This window comes from Phalacrocorax aristotelis, chromosome 6, assembly GCF_949628215.1.
Source record: "Phalacrocorax aristotelis chromosome 6, bGulAri2.1, whole genome shotgun sequence".
In the NCBI taxonomy this organism is placed as follows: domain Eukaryota; kingdom Metazoa; phylum Chordata; class Aves; order Suliformes; family Phalacrocoracidae; genus Phalacrocorax; species Phalacrocorax aristotelis.
Window position 1 is genome coordinate 8727362 of NC_134281.1, and position 21865 is coordinate 8749226.

Below are 21865 nucleotides of genomic sequence, written 5' to 3' on the forward strand. Positions count from 1 at the left end.
CATGGTGAGGTGCTAGTGAGAGCCAGAGCAAATATTTCTCTGGGCTTCCACTTTCACGCAGTATGTTTTAGATTACACTTGATTCAGGAGATGAAGCTGGGGGTGGCAGGAGGGAAGGAGATGAGTAGGTAAGAATGAAAGGAGGCAGCGCATGGAAAAATGGGAGGAAACAGTCAACTACAGAAAAAAATGATGCACAGAAAGGGTGAGGAGGTACTGGCAGGATTGAGAGTAGATCATACAGAAAGCTCAGAGTTATATGTACCAGACTGAACAGATAAGGATAATAAGGAAATATATAAGGCTAATGTATCAAAGGATTGCTGCTCAGCACATCAGGAAGGGCTGTGAGTCACTAGAGGTGGGATGGAGAAAACAGGAAAAGGGGAATGAGCAAGAGGAAAACACCAAGAATATGCTAAGAATGTTAAAAGATGTTGAAACAGTCAATATATGGTTCAAAATATTCAAAATACTTTTTTGTGTGTTTGGACAACTCTACAGTAAGAGAGCGGCAGACGAGCAATGTGCCCAGGAGGGGGATGTGGCTGGGCAGAGGCTGTGCCCAGCGGGGAGCTGGTGCTGGGGTGCGGCGGGGGCAGGAGCCAGCCAGGGCTCAGGCTCTGCGCAAACCAGCACCCACACTTGGCACAAACCTTCTCTTTCCTCCCTCCTCTTTTATTCTAGGCTCCACTCCGCTGCTGGGAATTCGTGTTGGTTACCTTGCACCAGGTGAAGCTAATCCACTGTACGAGTCCTTCTGTGGGTGCTGTGTCCTCTTCCAGTTGCCAAAATATGCTGCTCCTTTCGACGATGAGATGGCTCTGCCCCCACGTAATTTCCACAGCAATATGCAGAATGCAATATATATTAGGGTAGCCTGCAGCACCCGTATAGGGCTAGTGAGACATCCAGGGGATATGAAAATAAAAAATTGAATTGAGCATGAACTTCTGCATCAGATTCTCAGATGGGCAAGAGCAAGGGCAGCATTGCAAAACAGCAACCAAGGGCAAGGCTGCATCTAACTCTGGGGGTGATTGTCATGGAAACTACAAGTAAAGTATCACAAAACATAAGTAGGTACGAAAAAGGTACCTGAGAATAGCTGCTCCAGGAATGGCTCTTTGCAAAGGTTCTAGACATTAAAAGTCAATTGAATAAACAGTTTAGTAATTTTAGATGTTCTTGGAAAATGGATTTTGAAGGGCAAAATGGGACAAAAGAAAAAAAAAAAATTACAGCTTAACAAAAACTCCAGGAAAAAAAAAGCTCTGAGAGGAAAATGAATGCAAGAGTCCTGCAAGCTTTCTTAAATACATACCTTCATATGTACAGATAAACTCATGCATGTGAGTTACACACATATAGTATCGTCTGTGTGTATATATATATGACTATATATAGTGTGTATACATATATATAACTATATATAGTACGTATACATATATATACACACTACTGAAAAAATAATGCCAAAAAAAGAAGCCAGCACAAAAAAAAAAACCCAACTTCCTACATCAGACTGAAGACGACAGGTTTCTCAGAGGTTAACTGTACTGAAGTCCAAGGCCTTGAGCAGAAAAGCGAGTTGTTAGATGAGTTGGACCGGTGTCTAAATGGCACCTGACCAAGGATGGCTATGACCAGAAAATACACACTGAGGGTGAGATCCAGCCACCCAACAGCAGAATGGGTGGGTGCCAAAGAGCTGAAATAATCAGAAAATGCATGAAACAGGGAGCTCTGCGTGTCTGCAGAGAGCCCTGATGGGCGGAAGGTGGGGGTACAGCCTCCAGCCGACTGGGAGGTGTTCTGCAATTAACAGCAAGCATTTGATGGCCACAGACCAGGACACCTTTGTCTCTGCTCAAGAGAGCAGCAGTGTTTCACAAAGTGCATTTCTTTTTGCTGTGAGGAACACCTCCCCGTGACAGACAGACAGTGGCACATCCGGGGTTATTCCAGCCAAAATTGCCGGTGGGCTGATGCCTGTGAGCTGCAAGTGCAGGAGAAGGAGTAAGGGTGCCAGTCCAGAGAGCAGAGCAGCAGGTACAACCTCTGAGGGATGGTATTGGGAACAGCAGGGCAGGATTCAGCATGAACACGGAGGAAAGCAGATGAGATGTGGAGGTACTGTCATGCAGGTCACTCTAGGAAAGCATTAAAGGGCAATTTATGCACTTAGAGAGGAAAAAATTGAGTTGTGTCAGGGAAAAATGTTAGCTGGAAGAGGTAAGAGGCAGCAGAATATATGTTAGATCCATCACCAGCACACACTGCTGGCTGGGGCCAGGATAATCCTGCTCCGTTTTTATGCCACATTGGAATAAGCATTGAATAAACGGGAATAATCCTGTGACAGCGAATAGTGTGCATGTGCTAGTAACTGCCTAGCGGTGTGTCTCAGCAGGCAAGGCGAAAAAAGGTTGGTTCAAGGGGGAGTACCTGGGAAGTGCTCTGGCATTGCACGGGGTTCATGTGAGTTGTGGGGAGATTTTAGAAGCTGGTCATATCCACACCATGTAACATACAACAATCAGAACCTCAAACTACACCCCAAAAGGAGGCAGCAATGGAAGAACCATCTCAGTTACCAGAGGAGGTGACACAGGGAAAAAAAAAACAAAAGTACAGAGAGCAAGAGATGAGGAGGGGACAGTCAGGGAGAGGTGAAAGGAGAATGGAAATCAAGGGAAAAATAACCGCACCTAAGAGGCAATTCTAATCAGCTACAAAAGCAGAGTTAAACGCAGCCCCAGTTGCAGAGCCGTGTGCCATGGAGACGGGCGGATAACTGCCGTGGCAGCAAAGGCTGAACGCTGCAGCCAGCTGGGGTTTTACAGGGCACTAACCAGGTATTTATGAAATACCATTGAGGGACAGGCTTCTTTACTTCTGAGTGGTTACAACATAGAAAAGACACCAAAAGGAACTAATTACATAGGGGTTTTTTACTCAATATTGTCAAATCGCAGCTGAGGAAGATTAAATATGCAACCAAAAGTTACCTACACTGCCGTAATACCACTAATAACACTAGCATTTATAGAGGGCTAAATCACGCTTTCCTTGCTTAAGGCCCTTCCCTCTGACCTTTGAAGATTTGATCTTGAGACGTGATGTAAATCATCTGGGGAGTTTTCTTCACCTCTACCAGATGAAAGATATTCCTATTCTGGGAAAGCAGGGTTAGGCTTCCAAAAAAAGAAAGATACTGGAGGTACTTGGGCATCCCAGTTCTCCGCTTCCCAAAGTCACTCAGACACCTCTGTGCAGTGGCAAAGCAGTTGCCATCAGTGGAGGAGCACCCTCCAACACTGCACACAGAGATGGACTCTCAGTTACAGATGGTTTGAATTTTCTCCGCACTTACTGAAACCAACATAAATAATCCAGCTATTTTCACCCAAACTGAAGTGCAAGCAACTTGCCTATTAGTAAAAGTACAACACGTAGGGCGATTGGCGCCAGGGCAGTACAGCACAGCAACGTGAGTGTTCACCCGCAAACCCCACTCACTCTGGGATGTGTAGTGCACTCAGGAGACACGAAAAAGAGCAGTTTCTTCAGTTAAATTAATGTTCAAGTCAATGGGCATTTGGTAGATGCTCTCCAGGTACACCAACTGTCTGCAGCAATGGCCAGAGCTGCATTCCCATACATTTTAGAGAATACCTTGCCCTGTCAACTTAGCAGGGCATTCAGACTGCATCCAAGCCACCACTGGGCTTATTTTAAAAGCCAACATGGTGTTTAAACACCACACTGGTGTTTGCATCAAACACCATGTCCCTTGGTTAATAAATATGTGCTTGGTTCGCTACAAGATCTCAATAGAAGTTATACAACACTTCTCAGCCAAGCGCTTTTCTTTGCACGATGTGAAAATGACTTGTGTTCTAAAGACTGAAAAAAAAAATTAAACGACGCTGTGTGTTTGAAAAGAAGCTGTGCAAAATACATCAATATTTGTAATTACAGCAGCAGCTGCTGTTCTGCGAGCAGTCACGGATGAAGGCTGCTTTCCCATGGAGCCCATACCCTTTCTCACCACTTTCCCCCCACCCCCACCACGACAATAATCCCAGTTCTTCCTTCCTACGTGCCTCACGCCTATATATTTCCCATCCTTCCATGTAGCCTGCGATGGCCATGCAGCACTCCTCACTGCTGGCCTCGTTCCCTACGTACCAGCTAAGCAAAAGGCCTTGCTAGCGCGGGGCACCGAGATACAGGTGCCACAGGGCAGGACAGCATGGGTTAGCCAAAACGGCTGATCCTTTCCAGTTTGGATCTGCTGTACCTGATCTGCATGTAACTTCAAGGAATTGGACATCATCAAGAGCTCGTGACATCTGCCAGATTTGGTTCAAGTTGACCAAAGGGTTCAAACACATTAGAGCAGAGAAACACAGCCTGATGGGCGGAGGGTATATTCACATGAGACTATTGTCTTAGAAAAAGAGGATTAAAAAAATCATCAAAGGACAGAAGTCACTAAGACACCACAGGGAAGGCTGGCACGGCTGTGCTAAGGAGGAGGAAAATGGAGTAACTCCCCTGAGGTCTGAGAGATTTCAAAATCCTCGCTCTCCATTTCAAATTATCTCAGTAAACTGATAACAATTACACCAGCCAGCCACCAACCTGAGGATTTAAATAAGCTTTTTGCTACCAGCACATGTACACCCCAATGAATTCCAACCAGATGGTTTGTTTAAAGAACACATCATATGCACAACAATCAATATCCAGATTTCAGCGGGGCTGTTGCGAGGAAAAAGATATAATTGTAGAAACGTAAAAACCCCCCAGTTTGGACCAAAGCTGGGCAAGAGTAATCAGCACTTCTTAAAGTCTTAGAAACATAGTGAAAGAGCTGAAGTGTGTGTAATCACCAGTGAGAGGCATTGTAGCAAAGCAGATAAAGTTAATTATACAGTACAGGAGCGTTTTCAGTTGATGTGGTAGTAATCATAGTCAACAGAGGAGTGCCCAACAGAAAGAAACACATACAATAAAAGCAATCATGTGGTGAAAGCGTACAGCACAAATTACCTAAAAAACAAAGGCAGATACAGACACATGGCTGGAGTTGACAAATCTTAATAAAGATTAGTATCTTTATTAATCTTTATAAAGATTTGTAGACTTCTATGTCCAATAGGATACCTTAAAAAGCAGCAGACCTTACGTCGTGGATGGCACCCCCCCCAAAATTGTCACATCAGTCTGGAGGAGGTATTAATATTTGTGCTCTACGTGGGGAAGCAAGGGCCAGATCCAGCACGAGTCCGTGACAATATTCACACCGTTTGTCATGAGAAACACCAGTTATGTCCTGGGTGCCGCTGCTGTGTATGAAACGAATGCACCAGCAGGAGGGTCTAGAGTACCAATTTTCTGAAAGTAAATCTGTACTTAGGAGAAAAGATGCAGTTAATAGACCTCACATTGAAATTCAGGCTCACAGGCTACCATTTCGTACAGACCATTCAACATCTGCATCCACCAGTCTGCATTAAAAGCAGGGGGGCTGGAATACAGGACCTAAAGTAAAAGGTTCAAGAGTAAATCATTTGCGTGTCTGTATATTTATGCATCGCCACAAACATCTTTTCAATGTCTCTTGGTTTGGTGATGGGACAGACACAGCACACAGAATTTCACTCCCCCATGCCAGCAGCAATCTCTCCCGCTCCTCATTACAAGCCATTTCACCCAGGAGCTGTCTCTTCCCATATGGTTTTGTGGCACCAAAATGGATTCTCACCTGTTCAAGAAGAGCTTCCCCCCCCTCCCCCAAGATTTCCTGAAGCAGTGGCATTAAATAAATCCAGCCTCAGGCAGCAGCGTGCCATCATCCTCGCCTGCACCCAGGGCTGCTGCAGGTACGGGGGGAAGGAAGAGGCTCCCCCACCCCATCCCTACCTGCCAGTTTGATTTCTCATGGCCATTAGACATTAATAGCTTTTCAGATGTCTAATGAATGATGCTGTTTCATCCTGTCTTCCCAGGGTAATAAACTCCCGCTAACTTGGCTTTTTGTTGGAACACCCCCATTAACAGACTTTAATGATGCAAAAGACTTAATTTGGGGACTATGTGAAATGTTGTCCTTCAGAGCATCCTGATGCGCTAGGAGGATTTATTGATTTGAAAATATGCAGATAAATAAGTAAAACACACTAATTGCTGTGAAACAGATCTTGCTGATCAGATGTAATTAGCAATATTGAAAGGGTGACAAAACAACATCAGGGAGGTCAAGAGATGCAGAAATCCCACTCCAAGGGCATTTTCTAACTGTCCTTACACTTGTGCCAGGGCTTGTCTAATGTCAGCCGGCTAGCGGAGCTGTACTGGCAGAGGGCTTGACCCTGTGCCTTTCACTCCTTGCTAATACAGACTGTAATTTTTGAAAGCCAGACTTGCAGAGATGAGAGCCGTATCTATGCCAACAATAATTACCTATGAAAAAAGATAACTTCTAGGAGCTTATTCAGAAGAAATCAGTGCCTAACACCTGTAGGTTTATGTACAGCAGCTCTAGGGCAGATTTGAGTATTGCTGTCAACACTTCCACTGCTGAAGGAAGAATGAAGCCAGACATGACTCAAGTGCCATCTTTTCCAAGGTTAAGTTAAAACAACCTTGCAAATGAAACAAATGTATCAGCCTTGAAGATGCCTGAGGATCACAGCAAGGTAAGAAACTGTAATTGGTACTATCAAGGTAAGCCGTCAGCTCGCGGTGCGATGGTTGTGAACAAAGAGCTCTTCGTTAGAGCACGGACGTGCCAACCAGCTCCCAGGACCCTTCATGCCGTATGTGATGGGACTTAAAGCCATTCAGCAACACTTGGGTCCAATCCCAGGCCCTGCTGCGGATCCTGATCTGCTGGCAGAGGATGCTCATGCGGTGGTCCCTGTCTCTGCAGCCCAAGAGAGCCAGGTATTGCCACAGGACTTCCCGGGAGAGGAAAGCAGGGCACTTCTGTGACCTGCTGCTGGCAAGTGCCTTGTACCCTGAGGCGATATGAGCTTTTCCCTTTGCCGGCTGGGAGAGAGGAGCCCTCGCACCCAGGGAGGCTGGATGAGCAGAGGGAGCAGTGACAGCCAGGGTCCCCAGCTCCATCGAAAGCACTTGCAGGCAAAACGCTTGTATCCTGACATTGCCATGGGTGGCTCCCTGCAAGCAGCACGTCAGCTGCTGGCTGGGCGCAGGAGCCTGGACACCAGGTGGTGGCTGGGGAGAGGGACATGGCAGGTTTTGGGTGGTCTGTCCCAGCTGTGCCGCTGCAGAAGGCTGGTGGTCCCCAAAGCTTTCGGTTAGCATTTAGCAAGAGCAGAGCTTCACTTTGCGTGCTGGCAGCAAAAAAAGAAGCCCAGCAAACCGAAGACCCAGAAGGTAGAGTCGCGGCACAGTTATTGCTCTGAAACACTGTCACCTTGTGGCTGCTCAGCTGCAGTTGGACACGCTGCAGCCGATGTGCCTCGCTAGACATCGGGGTGGCCTAGGCACGGCTCCGAGGGCGAAGGGCCAGCCAGGACACAGCAAGAAGCAACCTCACATGGGGCACGGGGAGCTGCCTTGCTCTGGGTAGCGTTTAGTAACAGCTGTTACTGGGGAAAGAAGAAGTCTGGAAGTCTGTATTTGCACTTCCAGCCTGCCTGTGGCCTCCCACGTCTGCAAAAATGAGAACAGGAAGGGTGGTGATACTTGGGATGTCAGTGATTACCTGCAACTGTCAGGAGTATTGACCACGCAGGATGCATCCACCCAGGGACTGCAAGGAGCCACCGAACCTCTCTGTGTGTATGAGCATCACCGGGGGGGGCTGCCGGTGATGGAGACACCAGGGTCACTGGAGGGGGTGCAGGACCGTGGCAAGCCCTGAGCCTGCTCCCCACACCCTGCATGCCTGGTCCAGACCAACTCATCTGCTGCTGGTCCTCCCAGCACACGGTGTGCCAGGGGAGCGTGGGGTCTGCACCCTCCTCTGAAACCGCTGGGAAAGGGAGCCCTCTGCCATGGGGAGAAACAGTCAGTGTTAGATGCTGGGGAGTTGTGATACCCCTTGATTTAATAAGCAGATGGGAGATCTCTGCTCCCTGTAAGAGGAGCACAGCCATCAGCCGCACAGCAAGGCAACAGCAAATACCACTACATTTTGCTATTTTTAAGTTTGACTGCACGGCCACAGGTGCTGAAAAAGCTGTCCTGCTCCAAAATCACCATCAGGCAGAGGAGACCTGCTTGGATGCCCTGAACGCCACTGGAGCAGCTCCTGGGGTTACTGTGAGCAGGAAGGTTGACAGGATTAGTGCTTTGCAAGTGCAGAGTCACAGGGAGGTGCTAAGGAGCTCCCATCGGCTGCAAAAGGGGCTGGCTCCTACTTTCAGCTGGATAACCAGGGTGTATTATGCCATTAAAACAACCTGCAGCATATCTGTGTCATCACTCTTCAAGTAACAGAGCATCATCAGTTACCAGGAGCCACCTCAGGGCTCTTGCTGCATCTTGGAAGGAAGGAAACAATCATTTGACGTGCACTTAGAAAAGAAACAAAAAAAAGGGCATTTGTTCCTTTTGAATGCAGTAAGGCCACATCAGAATTATGGTCACCACAAGGCCTTATTTCTTCATATAAATATTTGAGATATAAATATTCTCTCTGAATTTCCTTTTACGTTTAGCAGGGATGGTCATGTGCATGCAGCCAGCTCCCTTGCTCCCAGTTATTGGTTAATAAAGAAGATTATGCACACATAAATATGAAAACGTGGGAAATATTTACAGACAGTTTTTAATTAACTAGCATTTCATACAGTTACAAAACAAAACACAATATTTTAGCAGTAAATAAACCCAGGAAAATTAAAACTCTCCTCACACCTAGCCACTTATTTTGGGGCCAATTAAAAAGTGGCAAATCCAGAAAAGGGAGAACGAAGAACTTTTTCTCCCACAGCACATAATGAAGCTGTGGCTTTTACTGCCACAATGAACTGCGGGTGCCAAAAGCACAGCGACATTAACAGGGCGTGGGTATTTCTATGGACAGTAAGAAAGGCCAGGGCTATAATCGTTACGAATGATGTGAATTTTGGAAGAGAGGCAGACCTCCAGCTGTGGTTGCAAACCGATCTTTACTGGGGATTAGGGAAAGAGTCAAGGTGACAGCCAGGTTATCTGCTTACAAGGGAGCTGCACATACTTCCCACCTTCCATCCAGTGGTGGAGAGGCCAGCCACAATAACTGGACACAACCTGATATGATTTTTTTTTTTCCTTCTTCCATTTTTGTGAGCTAATCCCAGCTTGGCTGCTCACACAAGTAACGCTCACCCGTGTGTGCAGTGCCAGAGTGTATGAAACATCAGCCTTAGCAGAAAAAAAACCCAACCGTCCTTTTCTTCCTAAACAAGGCACGCTAAGAATAAACAGCATACCGCGGCGCCGAGGACGCTGCCCAAGGAACATAGCCAGGGACAAGATTCAAAAGAAAAATATGCAAGAGGCCTAAAAGTGTCTGTCATAAAAAAAAAACATCTAAAAGGTCTCTGAGCAAATGCAAAGGCCAACAGGCAAATATCATAAATACTGCTGCAAAGATCTACGTGCAGCTCTCTGCAAAGCATCAGAGCAACTCCTTATTGTGCAATCAATACAAACGAGATTGCAACTCAAAAAGAAACAGAAGACAAAAAAAAATCCTGCTCCTAAAGAAACAAAGGAGCTACCTGAATTAGAACACAGATTCTCTTTTATTTTGTTCTGAAACACTAGAACTACAAGCCAGTGACTTAAATAAAGAGGAGAAAATCGGAGTCAGTGTAATAAATATTACCACTTATCAAAAACGCAGCAGATGAGCTCCTTCCAGCAAACTTCCAAACAATTCCCAGCCGATATGAAGAAGCCAGTCGTAGGAATACAGTGTGCCAAAACGGTTGAGGGAACAGTTTCTCCCATGACCTGGACGAAAAGCCCAACCCCAAAACAGAGGCACTGGCAAAAAGCATTGTGTTTAAAACTGAATTCCAGCAAAAGGCATAATTTAAAACCAAACAGCACCTCGAGGAAGCCAGCTGGGAGGAGCCCGTCTGTTGGCACGGGCAGTTTGCAGGCAGCCCCCGGCGGGGCAGGACCGGGGGTGATGTTCGGGGCCACCCACCCACCTGCCCACGGGTGCGCCCTGCCTCACTGGCACCGTGGGACGTGCTCCAGCCCTTGGTGCCGGCAGCTTGTGTTGCACAAGGTCAGGAAACATAAAAAGATAGATATTTAATAAAGAGATGGAGAAATGTTAAGAAAAGCTAAATGAAAAGTAGACGGGAACGTGGGCCAGAAGTGACATCCCGCCCCCCCCCCGGCCCAGCAGCACAAGATATAATCAACACATGGGCTTTTAAAAGCCTTTTTTATTTGCCTTCTGGCTTCCTGAGCCACAGGCATGCTTTTGGGCAAGAGTCAAGCTTTTTTCTGCAACTCTGAAAGCTACAAATCTACTTTTTGGGGTGCCCCCTCCCCCCCCAGCAGGCGCTGAGACCCCTCTCGGGGGCCCCCCCCCGCCCCGCGCTGCAAGCACCGAACCGCCGCAGCCGCCGGCAAACGCGGAGCGAAACCGCCGGCACCGGCGCGCCCGGGCGCTGCGGGGGCACACGGAGACGGCGCCTTCGCACCTGCGCCCCCTATGGACCACGCGTGCACGGCCCCTATAGCCCGCACTGCGCGTGCCCACCTCCTGCAGCCTGCACAGCTGGTAGGCGCCTCCCACAGCCAGAGCGTTGGTAGCTACTACAGCCCGGGCACGCCCAGCCCCTATAGCTCGCACTGGGCGCCTGCAGCCCGGGCGCGCCCAGCCCCTATAGCTCGCACTGGGCGCCTGCAGCCCGGGCGCGCCCAGCCCCTATAGCTCGCACTGGGCGCCTGCAGCCCGGGCGCGCCCAGCCCCTATAGCTCGCACTGGGCGCCTGCAGCCCGGGCGCGCCCAGCCCCTATAGCTCGCACTACACGCTGGCAGCCCGTACAGCCTGCACTGCGCACACAAACCCAGCAACCCGCACGACGCATGCCCACGGCAGAGCCCTCACGCTGCCCCGTACATATAGTCACGGCGGCTATAGGTCCCGCGCGTGCCCGCCCCCTGTGGACGGCACTGCGCATGCGCGCCCTCACCTCTCACGTCCCCAGCAGATGCGCAGACACAGCCCCGCGCACGCGCGCTTCCCCCTACACTACTCGCAGGCCTCCGGGGCGGCAGTGGGCGCTGTAAGGCGGAAGCGCGGGGCCGCTTCCGTCCGTCGCGGCTGAGTCACCGGGCCGCGCCGCCGCCTGCCTGCCGCCACCGAGCCGCCCCGTCCCCGTCCTGGTCCCGGTCCGGTCCCGTCCCTCTCCGCCGCCATGCCGCTGGAAAACCTGGAGGAGGAGGGGCTGCCCAAGAACCCTGACCTCCGCATCGCCCAGCTCCGCTTCCTCCTCAGCCTCCGGCCCCGAGCGCCCGACCCCGCCGCGCGCGAGGAGCTGATGGCGGCCGTGCGGCTCCACAGTGAGTGCGGGCGGGGGGGAGGGGGGTCGATCGGTCAGTCCGTCTGTCCGACCCTGCGGGGCGGCTTTGTCCGTCCCGAGGCAGGAGCCGCTCGGACTGTCCGCGGGTCCCGGGAGGCGGCCGTCTGGGGCAGGGACAGCCCGAGGGCAGCGGCGGGGAGAGGGGATGGGGGGGTCGGACCTACCGGCGCGGTGCCTCGTCCCCAGCCTTGGCCGCTGCCAGCGTCCTGCTAGTGTATAAAGGGCAAGAGTTGAGCACTGGGGTCCGCTGCGCTCAGGGGAGGGTGAATAGTGAGGCGAGTGCAAGGGGGAGAGGTGCAAAGAGAGCAAGGGTCGTAAAGGACCAGGGTAAAGTAGGGTGACAGGCAGGGCCTGCTGGAACACGGCTCTGTAATGTCTGGGTTTAATGGGTACCTGCCTGTAGAAAGGGCGTAGCTGGTGTTGGCGATGAACTGCATTGTCCCTTGGTGCTGTGCTGTGGAAGCACACGCTTCTTGCAGCAATTAGTAGCAGAAGCTGCCCTGCTTTTCTTTCAGATATGGCTCCGTATTACGAAGCGCTCTGCAAGTCTCTCGAGTGGCAGATAGACATGGATCTGTTGAACAAAATGAAGAAAGCTAACGAGGAAGAATTGAAACGTCTCGACAACGAACTAGAAGACGCAGAAAAGATCTTGGGGGAGAGTGAAATCCGAGATGCAATGATGGCCAAAGCCGAGTACCTGTGCAGGATTGGAGATAAGGTTGGTTCATGGCGGAGGCTTTATGGACTCATATTAAAAACACTGCCTTGTAATCCTCTTAGCTAGGCAGGTTCCAGAGAGTGCTGTTCATAGGAAGGAAGCTGCATGACTTACTGTGCATTTTCACTATGGCGTAACTCAGACAGGGGTGGGAGATAGGGGAGGGTGTTACTGAAAGTTAAATTATCCAGGAAAAAGACCCAAACAAGCAGGCCTTAAAAAAAGCTATTTTTTTCTTCAAAAGGGAAAAAGTTCTTTTCCAGTTGCAGATGTTATTTTTCCCTTTTCATGTGTCTTTATGTCTTTAGACTTTTCTAAGCTCGTTACGTAGGGCAACTTAATTTCAAGTTACAGAGTAGATTTTCATAGTCCTTAGATTTAAGAGATACACGAGGATCGGCTTTTTTGACTTGATTTAAACTTTGATTCTTTAAGATTATGCATTCTGAATAACGTTAAAGTTCTGTGGGAAACTAACAGAGCCATGACTATCAGCAGAAGACAATGCATGTACTTAGGAGAGGAGAGACAGTTTGTAAATATTCTAGCTGCTTTTAACATTCTTATAGTGGAAAATACTGTCTCGCTACTTGCTAGGAGGGAGCTCTGACTGCGTTCCGCAAGACTTATGACAAAACTGTGGCATTGGGACATCGTCTGGATATTGTCTTCTATCTTCTAAGGATTGGTTTGTTTTATATGGATAACGACCTCATCACGCGGAACATTGAAAAGGCAAAAAGGTACTGCTTGGGTTGTTGGAGAGCATTAGACCGCTTCTGAGACAAACTGTAACAAATGGAAGATAAATACCTTGCTGTCAGAAATGACTAAGACTGGTTGTGAGACAGAATCTCAGTGATGGGTGGGTGTTACGTGGTACTAGAGCGCTTCCTGTTCCTGTTTTGTTTTTCGATGAGGGGGAAGAGAAAAGGTTAACGTTTTGGGTCAGCCACTTTCTAGCAGCTGACTTGATTTTAATTTGTAACCCACCCCCCGCTCCCACTTTTCTGTTCTGTAGCTGTTGGAAGACAAATAACTTTGGGTGTGATTAGATTGTACAATAGCCAGCTGAATCCAGCTGCTGCCCATGCCACCCAGCTGGCTCTATGGAGTGCCAGCTTTTCCTCTAGAAGCAAGAGCCCAGCATCAGCATGGCGTGCTTCGGCGCAGCTGTCCATCCCGTGCTTCCGCTACTAGCGTCAGCGTCTCCATGCCCCCAGCATTTGAACTTCATTGGTTCCCATAGCAAGCTGCGGATTCCGGTCTCTTTGCAGTTGCTGTGAGACACCGAGGCAGAGGGTCTTCCCAGCTATGTTCCTCAGGCCATGATTTTTTTTGTGTGTGTTGCCTTCTCAGCAGGTTTTGTCTTGGCCTGTGGTTCTGCTTATAGCTGCATCAGTTTTGTGGTAATATGACTCTTGAAAAGTGGCAACTTTTAAATTTTTTCTATGCTGTTCGTTGGATGGCTTTAATTTTAGCAGTGTAAGCAGTGGAAACATGTTGCCACAGCCAAAGCTGGCAGAAATATTTGTGTGCACGTCTCAGAAGACTGTTGTCAAAACTTCAGAGGCTATAAACTTTTCCTTTCAGTGGAACTTACACTGTGCAAGAGCATCTGGCCTTTCCTGTCCCAAGGAAGCCACTTTCCTGACCCTGACAGCTGTACAAAGCCTGGACTGTTGCAACAAGCTGTAATATAAAACAAATTATTCTTTCTCTAATCACATGGTATCACTTGATTTACTGTACTTGTTTCATATAAGTTATTACATAATACACTTACATAAGTAAATATTTCTTTTTGTTCTATTTTAAGTCTAATAGAAGAAGGAGGAGACTGGGACAGGAGAAATCGTCTCAAAGTGTACCAAGGCCTTTACTGTGTAGCTATTCGAGATTTCAAACAAGCAGCAGAGCTCTTCCTTGATACAGTTTCGACGTTTACATCCTATGAACTTATGGATTACAAAACATTTGTAACGTACACGGTCTATGTCAGCATGATTGCGTTAGACAGGCCTGACCTTAGGGAAAAGGTAAGGAAAGCAGATGAAAACACCGGTGCAAACAGGTACAGCCTTTCTTTAACCTGTTTATCTCCAGGCTGAAAGTGATGGTATTTAAAGGTGTTGTTTGTTTGCTTTCAGGTTATTAAAGGAGCAGAGATTCTGGAAGTGTTGCACAGTTTGCCAGCAGTACGACAGTATCTCTTTTCTCTCTATGAATGCCGTTATGCGGCCTTTTTCCAGTCATTAGGTAAGGCTGTGGGTTTTTCCTACAACACTACTTCAGGTGCTTCGGTTATTTGTTTCAGATCATGCACAACTTTTGTGGAGTAGCTAGTCTTGAACTACAGCTGTTTTATGCAGGAATTTTTATTTTTAAACAGTGACCTAAAATTTGCAGCTCTTTGATCTTTTAAAACAAAACAAACAGCAAACCTACCTTTGCATACAGTGAGCTTTTTGAATGGTGGAAAATAATTTTCAAATGGCTACAGAGCACTGTCTTACCTGAAGAGCCAGGTCAGATGAGAATGTTTGAAAGGTTTTATCTTTGAAAGAAGTTGTAGGACTTGCAGTCTAAAGGCCCTAAAATCTCAACCTGTAAAAGATATTTCATGGAGAGTTTTCATTGTTGTTGTTACCGTTGGCTTTCTGCTCTGGTTTCTGTGTGAAAGGGTGACGCGGAAGAAAAGCTTTTCAGAAAACTCTCATCTTGCCAGTTCTCAGACTGCTTGTTTTCCTTCTGTGAGATTTAAAATACAAGACGGTAAGATATTTAGAAAAAGCAAAAAAGAACCCTTCATTTTGTGGAAGGCTAGGACTGATGAGAGTAAGAGCTAGGGGCAACATTTTTCTATTGGCCTTATCACTAGCTGAGAACTAAAACTGTCAGGAAAAAAAGTCACTTCAGTGCCTGGAAATCCTCCTAACTAATTTAAGAGCTAGTACCAGAAAGTTAATCTTATTTCCTTACCCAGCTTTGGGTAACAACGTTTCTTCAAGTAGTTACATACCAAGGACTGCTTGTTTCCCAGCCCCACCTCGCTCTTGCGTGGCAGCTGATCCCCATGCTTGCCTTTAGTGAGGCCATGCCGCTGCAGCAGAGGGGAGACTGGCTCACACCCTGAAAGACGGATTCTCTGCTGACAAACAGGGTCATGGTATTGCAGCTTCTGGTTCTGGAACTGATACAGATGATACAAATTTGCTTCTCTTTAAAGTAGAATTTCTTTCATATCCTGAAGTGTGCAAGAACACAATATTCACACAGATTACTTATTAACTGGTGTTACGCGTTTTATTTACATAACTGATACTTTACATTTCTTAGAGGTTACTGACTCATTTCCTTTCTTTTTTATTTTTTCTTTTTAGCTATTGTAGAGCAAGAGATGAAAAAAGATTGGCTGTTTGCACCTCACTATCGATACTACGTACGGGAAATGAGAATTCACGCGTATAGCCAGCTCCTAGAGTCTTACCGGTCATTGACATTAGGATACATGGCGGAAGCATTTGGAGTCAGCGTAGAATTCATAGATCAGTAAGTTATTTGGCTTTTTAAATTCATAAAGATCTCACCTTATACCTTTAAATTATTTATAATGATCCTACTATGAATATTTGTTCTACTTTGATTCTAAACATGCCAAGTTATGTTTCTATGGAAAAGCTTGGCTAAATTTAAGTGAACCTTAGGTTTCAGTGAAGAAAATAATGTGACTAGTCTTTTAGTAATAACGTTGTTCTTTATACTGCTATGTGTGTTGACCTTGATATACTATGAACCTTAAGATTTTAGAGAATGACATAGTTCACAGCTACATAAAAGCTTAGCTGTTAAAACTTTGGGAATCCACGCATTTTGTGTGTCCTACAAGTCTCCTTATTTAGTTTTGCTTGCTTTCTATTATGTGGACAGGATCCAGTGTTTTTCGCTTAAATCAAACACACGCTGTGGTCCCAACTTACAATTCTTTTCTAGTATAAAACCAACAGATTTAGGTCATGATGAGAACTAAAGTGAGAAACTGACTTTTACTCTGTGTACATGAAATGCTTTGTTTCAAATGCCTTCACAAGAGTCGTTCTTCTTTCATAGAGAAGTTTCAGATTTTATAACGTAGAAAAGTGTTACAGAAATATGACTACTGCTTGAAATACTCAGAAATTAATCAATAGGTGTTTCAAGAGAAACCAAATACCATTCAATACAAAGGTAAATGTTTTAAAGTCGTACTACTTCTTATGCTTCCCAGTAATTTATTACTAGTTGTAACTTGTCTTACTGTTGATCGCAGGAATACTTTCTTCTACCATCAGTAATGTGCTGTAGACCACCAGTTGATTAACCAAAATAATACTTTTTTAAAAAACAGCATATTTATAGCTACTGGAGAGTAGGAACTACTAAGAGACTTTTCTAATGAATCGCCTGGCATAAAGATAGTTACATCAGGATAAATTCTGACTAGGCACACTCCCTGACTGCTGCCTTTGAATTTGAAGAGTAGTTGATGCTAAGCCAAGTGACAAATTTCACCAACTCAGGTGTGACACTTTGGCCTGAGAAGAAAATACTAAGACATTTTGTATTCAGATCGCTAGAGTGATTATACTTGTGTGAAACTCCAAGCTTTAATAAGAGGAGGATGCATGAAAATATATCGGCTGTGGCTTCAGAAATACAGCGTGGCGACGGTGTTGTTCTGTAGCAGCAGGTTCAGAACTGCCAGGTCTACCAGTCCTTAGTGAAACATGATCTAACCAACCTTTTTTTCTTTACTTAGGGAGCTGTCAAGATTTATTGCAGCTGGGCGATTACACTGCAAAATAGACAAAGTAAATGAGATTGTAGAAACTAACAGGTATGCTAACAATTCCTAGAGATCATTTTTGACGGCCCAGTTGAATTCGATACATTTTGATGATGCTTCTTACAGAAATGTTAGTGGCTGGGTGTGAAACATATTCTCACTTCTAAACCTTTTTTCCCCCTCCACAATTCCTAGGCCTGACAGCAAGAATTGGCAGTACCAAGAAACCATCAAGAAAGGAGATTTGCTGCTAAACAGAGTTCAGAAACTTTCCAGAGTAATTAATATGTAATTTTTTAATGCAAGGGAATGCAAAATTTAGATGTTTAAAACATTTTGGAAGTAACCTATAAATATATTGTATAACTTGGTATACTGTAGGTAAAACAAAATACTAGCGAGAAAGGTAGTCTTTTTACTTTCTACTTCATTATGTAAACAATGTTCTGTTTTGGTGTATGGATCTCAGTTCATTTATTAAATGTATGATACAGTTGGTGACCTCTTGTAATATACTTTGTTCCTTTGAATGCTGTACACACAGTCAAGTAGTGTTCAACAGCAAGGCAGGGTCAAGATCTGTGAACAAAGAGAACTAAAGGCAATGCTACGTTTGCTTTTTTGAGTTCTGCATTTGAATCAAAGGTGAAAAGAATCAGTTGCATGATAGTAAAGTAGCCAAAAATTTTCGTTTGTGCACTGTCCAGGCAGAAAGAGCTCTCGTTACGAGAGGATTACAGCTTAATCCTGTCAGAGAGGAATAAGGACACAAATGACTGGTAAAGCATTAATACAGTTTTCATGGTTATAAGGACTATAACTTCGGGAACATCTTTAACTGAAGTAGCCTGTCCCTTAAAATGACATTTTTGCTAGCTATTGAAAAGGCGGCCAGCACATTAGCAAAGCATCACAGTTGTAATTACTTCCCGTGTTAGATTTGCAGATGTCAAAATGATGGTAGGAACAGTGGAAGAGGCTACTGCAGTTTGACACAACGGATCAAATACTGTAGGGGGTTATGGTTTCTTCCTTCACAGCTGCTGAGGAATAAACGTTTCAAATAGGCTGCTGCCATACTGATGACACATGGTTTCTGGCTGTAGCAGAGCCTACGGCAGCAGCTGTTTGCCCTGCCCAAAGAAAGTCTGTGACTTAGGCCTGTTAGCTGTTTGATCCCACTGCACTTAGCAACCATTTGCTAATCCATTTGCTGCCTGGATTCATTGCAACATTAATGCTCAAAGTAACACCACCAGGTAGACGTACCCGCAGAGCGATGCCGGCATTCGGCAGCAACTGTGCGCCAGCAAGGACAGCGTGGGGTTTCACGTGCCCGCTCCTCTTTCTGGGGTATTGTGGAGGATCGCCCGTCTTTGAATCGCTGACACCTGCCTGAGGTTAGACTCCTCCCCCCCAGTCTTGAGGGTCCATTAATATTCTCTGTTGGACTGTTCTGAAACCCAAAATATGACCCAAATGACTTTTGGTTTTCTTTTACTACTTACTAGAAGCTGTTTTGTTTTTTCCAAGGAGCAGCTATTTAGCTAGAGTTTAAAGACTTAAATATCAGACAGTACTAATTAGAAGAAAATTCTAATCTTTGCTTTCTTTGGACCAGCGAAAATAATAATAGAGAACCCTAGTTTGTTTACCATGTGGCCAGCTAATGATTCTATATTTTGTGTGTTCACACACGTATCGCTGCTTCTAGACCCGTACCGTGGCACATAAAGCACAGCTAGCTAGGAAGACTTTAGTTCTTGCTCCCTTTTGCTAACATCTTTTCCACTTTCCACACATACAACTGTTAAGCGTATCAGAAGATGACGCTGCCGACGGTCTGGGCTGTTTGCTTCCCTGAATTGAGGGATTTAGTTTCTGGTACGCAGATGAGTTTTCCTTTCCAACATATTTGTACTTGAACTGGCCTTAATTAACTATATCAAAGCTTTGCAAAATAAACCCCAGGATTTCCATTCAGCTTATGGATTACCATATATATATATTTAACTCTAAGTTGAAGGGAGAAGAAACTTAAAGCTAGGTGAATGTAGACTTCATTCACTCAAGAGAAAGCTTGCTGCTCTTTTAGCATAGGTAAGAGCAACAGGAAAAAAAACCAGGGAAATGTCTACTTTGTGAGGAAAATAAAAGCATTACTAAAGATTCTTAGTGTGCTGCAAGATATTTGCAGAGCTTTCACTTTTTATTTTAGTCTAATCATCACTATCACATCCCGTGGGAGCTGAGCATGTCAGAGACTGGTGTTCTCTGCTCAGGCAGGTGAAAAACCAGAATGTTCAGAACAGGAGCGCGCGTATCCTACCAGAGCAAAGTGAGAATTCATCTTCAGCGTGCCACCAGACAGTTCTAGTATGGCTCTTTGTCAAGATGCCAACATTATCTAGAAAAATGCTAATTGCACTAGAGACAATTTTTAAAAACCTCCTTGAAGATACCGACCTGCATTGCTCATTTCCTGGTCTCAGCCTGTGTCCTGTGAAGGAGGATCCAGACAGAACCTGCAGAGCTGCTTGACAAAGCCTTTGGGGCCAAGGCCCGGCAAGAAAGCCGCGGCAATTTTACCTGAACAACTTTAAGGCTTTCAGCAGCAGTTCAGCCTCTCAGCCACACCAGATAGTGGTGGGATAAAATTCTGGACAGTTGTAGGGAAGGGAAACGCCTCCTGAAGTCCACAGCTGGATGCACAAAGCATAGCCAGAGCAGCTATTTACTGCTCTCCTGAAAAAAGAAAAATCAATCTGGTCCACGGTCTTTTTCAAAGCGTGGGAATGCTGAGGGGTCCAGGGTGGTCAGGCCTTGAGCTGATCAAGGGCAGAATTTTTTCTATTCTATCATTTTTAACTGCCTGCTTCAATTTCCACATCAAATCAGAAGCAATAGGATTTCTGCTTCCTTTAAACCCTCAAGTAATGTCAGGTTAACCTTTCACTGTCCCACGATCATGTTAGTTTTACCTTTTGTTTATTTCCTCTCATGATTTCCATTTATTTAACTCTGATGGCGAGTGGCACACCCGGTCGTGCCTCGGTCTTGACACCTTTCCATGGATTTGTAGTCCACATGCCAAAGTTGTACATTCTCTCTTGTAATTTAAGCTTGTGCAGTTCCTTGAACTAATGCCATTCTCCAATTTCACTTTGGAAGACTGACTCCATACTAGCAACACGGGAGCTAGAATCAGCCACAGATTTCAAGATACAGCTACACCACAGGGGCGCTTTCCACCTTGCCCTGCAATACGTGTGTGGCCGTTAACGCTGTGGGCACGCAGGAGGGAAGGAGATGGAGCGTTGCAGGGTTTGTCAGTAAAGTTCTGCTACAAAATGGTTGAGATCTAGTTCGCGTGCAGACGTCTTTTGGCTCACCTGTCTGCTGACCTGCCAACAGCTCCAGTCCTCCTTTCACTGAACGCTGGGCTCCAGAGTTTAAGGTCTAACCTTGCAGACAAGCGACAAGGCACTCACTCTTGAAAAAAGTCACCTGTCAGGGACTGGAAGGGACACAGGTGAAGGGAGCTCAACTGCAAAAAGGGAGGACAAAGAAAACGTCCAGCACCGTGTTGGAGAGCAGCTAAACTGAGCGGCAGCACGCTGTCCCTGCTGGTGCCAGAGAAAGCTTTTGTACCGATTTGGCGACAGGTGTCAGCTACAGTCATTCCCCATGGGCTTGGGCAAGGCTTTTTGACCAACTGCATCTCTCAGGCCAGTTTTTGTCCTTTGCAATGAACTTTGACTCCGGGTTAGTTTAAACAACTTCAGAAAAGGTTTTGAGATGGCCCTTAAGTTTGATGGGCCAGAAAAACAAAACCAAAACAAGCATATGCCACTTTTCTGCGACAAAGATCCCATGCTGCTTGTTAGGAACAAATCCAGCAGCTAATGCAGTTCTGAGCCAAAGCACTGAGAAAAGCATTCAGACAAATTAAGAGTCCCATGGTGGATCTTAGAAGCCACGTGAGTTTGATTATTTGTTGCAGCAGAACATGATAATAACGAACCAACAGGAATTTGCATTTAAATAAAGCCAATTGCAAGCCCTTGTATCGGTTGTTTCAGTAGCTGGCATAAATAACGGCAGCCACGGAGCGCTTCAGGCTACAAAGGCAATGGGTGTCAGGGCTGTTCGCTGTCAACCCGGCCGCACGCCGCGAGGGCACGGGGCCAGCTGTGCACCCCTGCCCCCAGAGCTGCACGTCCTGCAGGCGCAGGACCACGATTTAGGGAGCTTTCCTGCCAAAGGTAGGTTGTAGCCTTTGAGCCCAACAGGTCTCCACCAGAAGGCTGACAGCTTCGGGTTCGAAGGACACGTCGCCAGCTTCCGTTTTGAATGCAAAGGGTATCGACGGCATGCACGTGCACACAAAAGCATATACGCAGAGAACCTCTGACATTGGGACTTGCACACGCTATCAGGCTCAAACTCCTTCACCACCAGTAGCTCTCCCGGGATATAAACGGGAGTATTTTCCTGTGAAACGATCAGTGACAGGAAAGAAACTGCTTTCAGTCCACTTCAGGGAAGTCTGTGTTTACGGGGCTCTACTCCCGCACCTGGTCAGAAGGGATTTTTCATGACAAACCCCTTTCCTGAACTGATGGAGTCGCTGGGAGAAGCGATAACCCGGTGAGCAGCTCCGCGCTCTGCCCCGGGGTCAGGGCTCCCTGGCAGCGGCGCTGCAGGGTGCCGGTGCCCAACGCAGCAAAGGCAGGGGAGAG

The 21865-nt window shown here is 46.4% G+C and overlaps 1 protein-coding gene across 1 annotated transcript; it reads left to right on the forward strand.

The window, feature by feature from the left end:
* Nucleotides 1–11151: 11151 nt before the first annotated feature.
* PSMD6 (proteasome 26S subunit, non-ATPase 6) lies at nt 11152–17624 on the forward strand. The gene is made up of 8 exons (XM_075095777.1): nt 11152–11557; nt 12093–12298; nt 12896–13041; nt 14118–14337; nt 14449–14557; nt 15682–15850; nt 17097–17174; nt 17319–17624. The coding sequence occupies exons 1-8, from the start codon at nt 11413–11415 to the stop codon at nt 17413–17415; spliced, it is 1170 nt and encodes a 389-aa protein (XP_074951878.1). The 5' UTR covers nt 11152–11412; the 3' UTR covers nt 17416–17624.
* The last annotated feature ends 4241 nt before the right edge of the window (nt 17625–21865 follow it).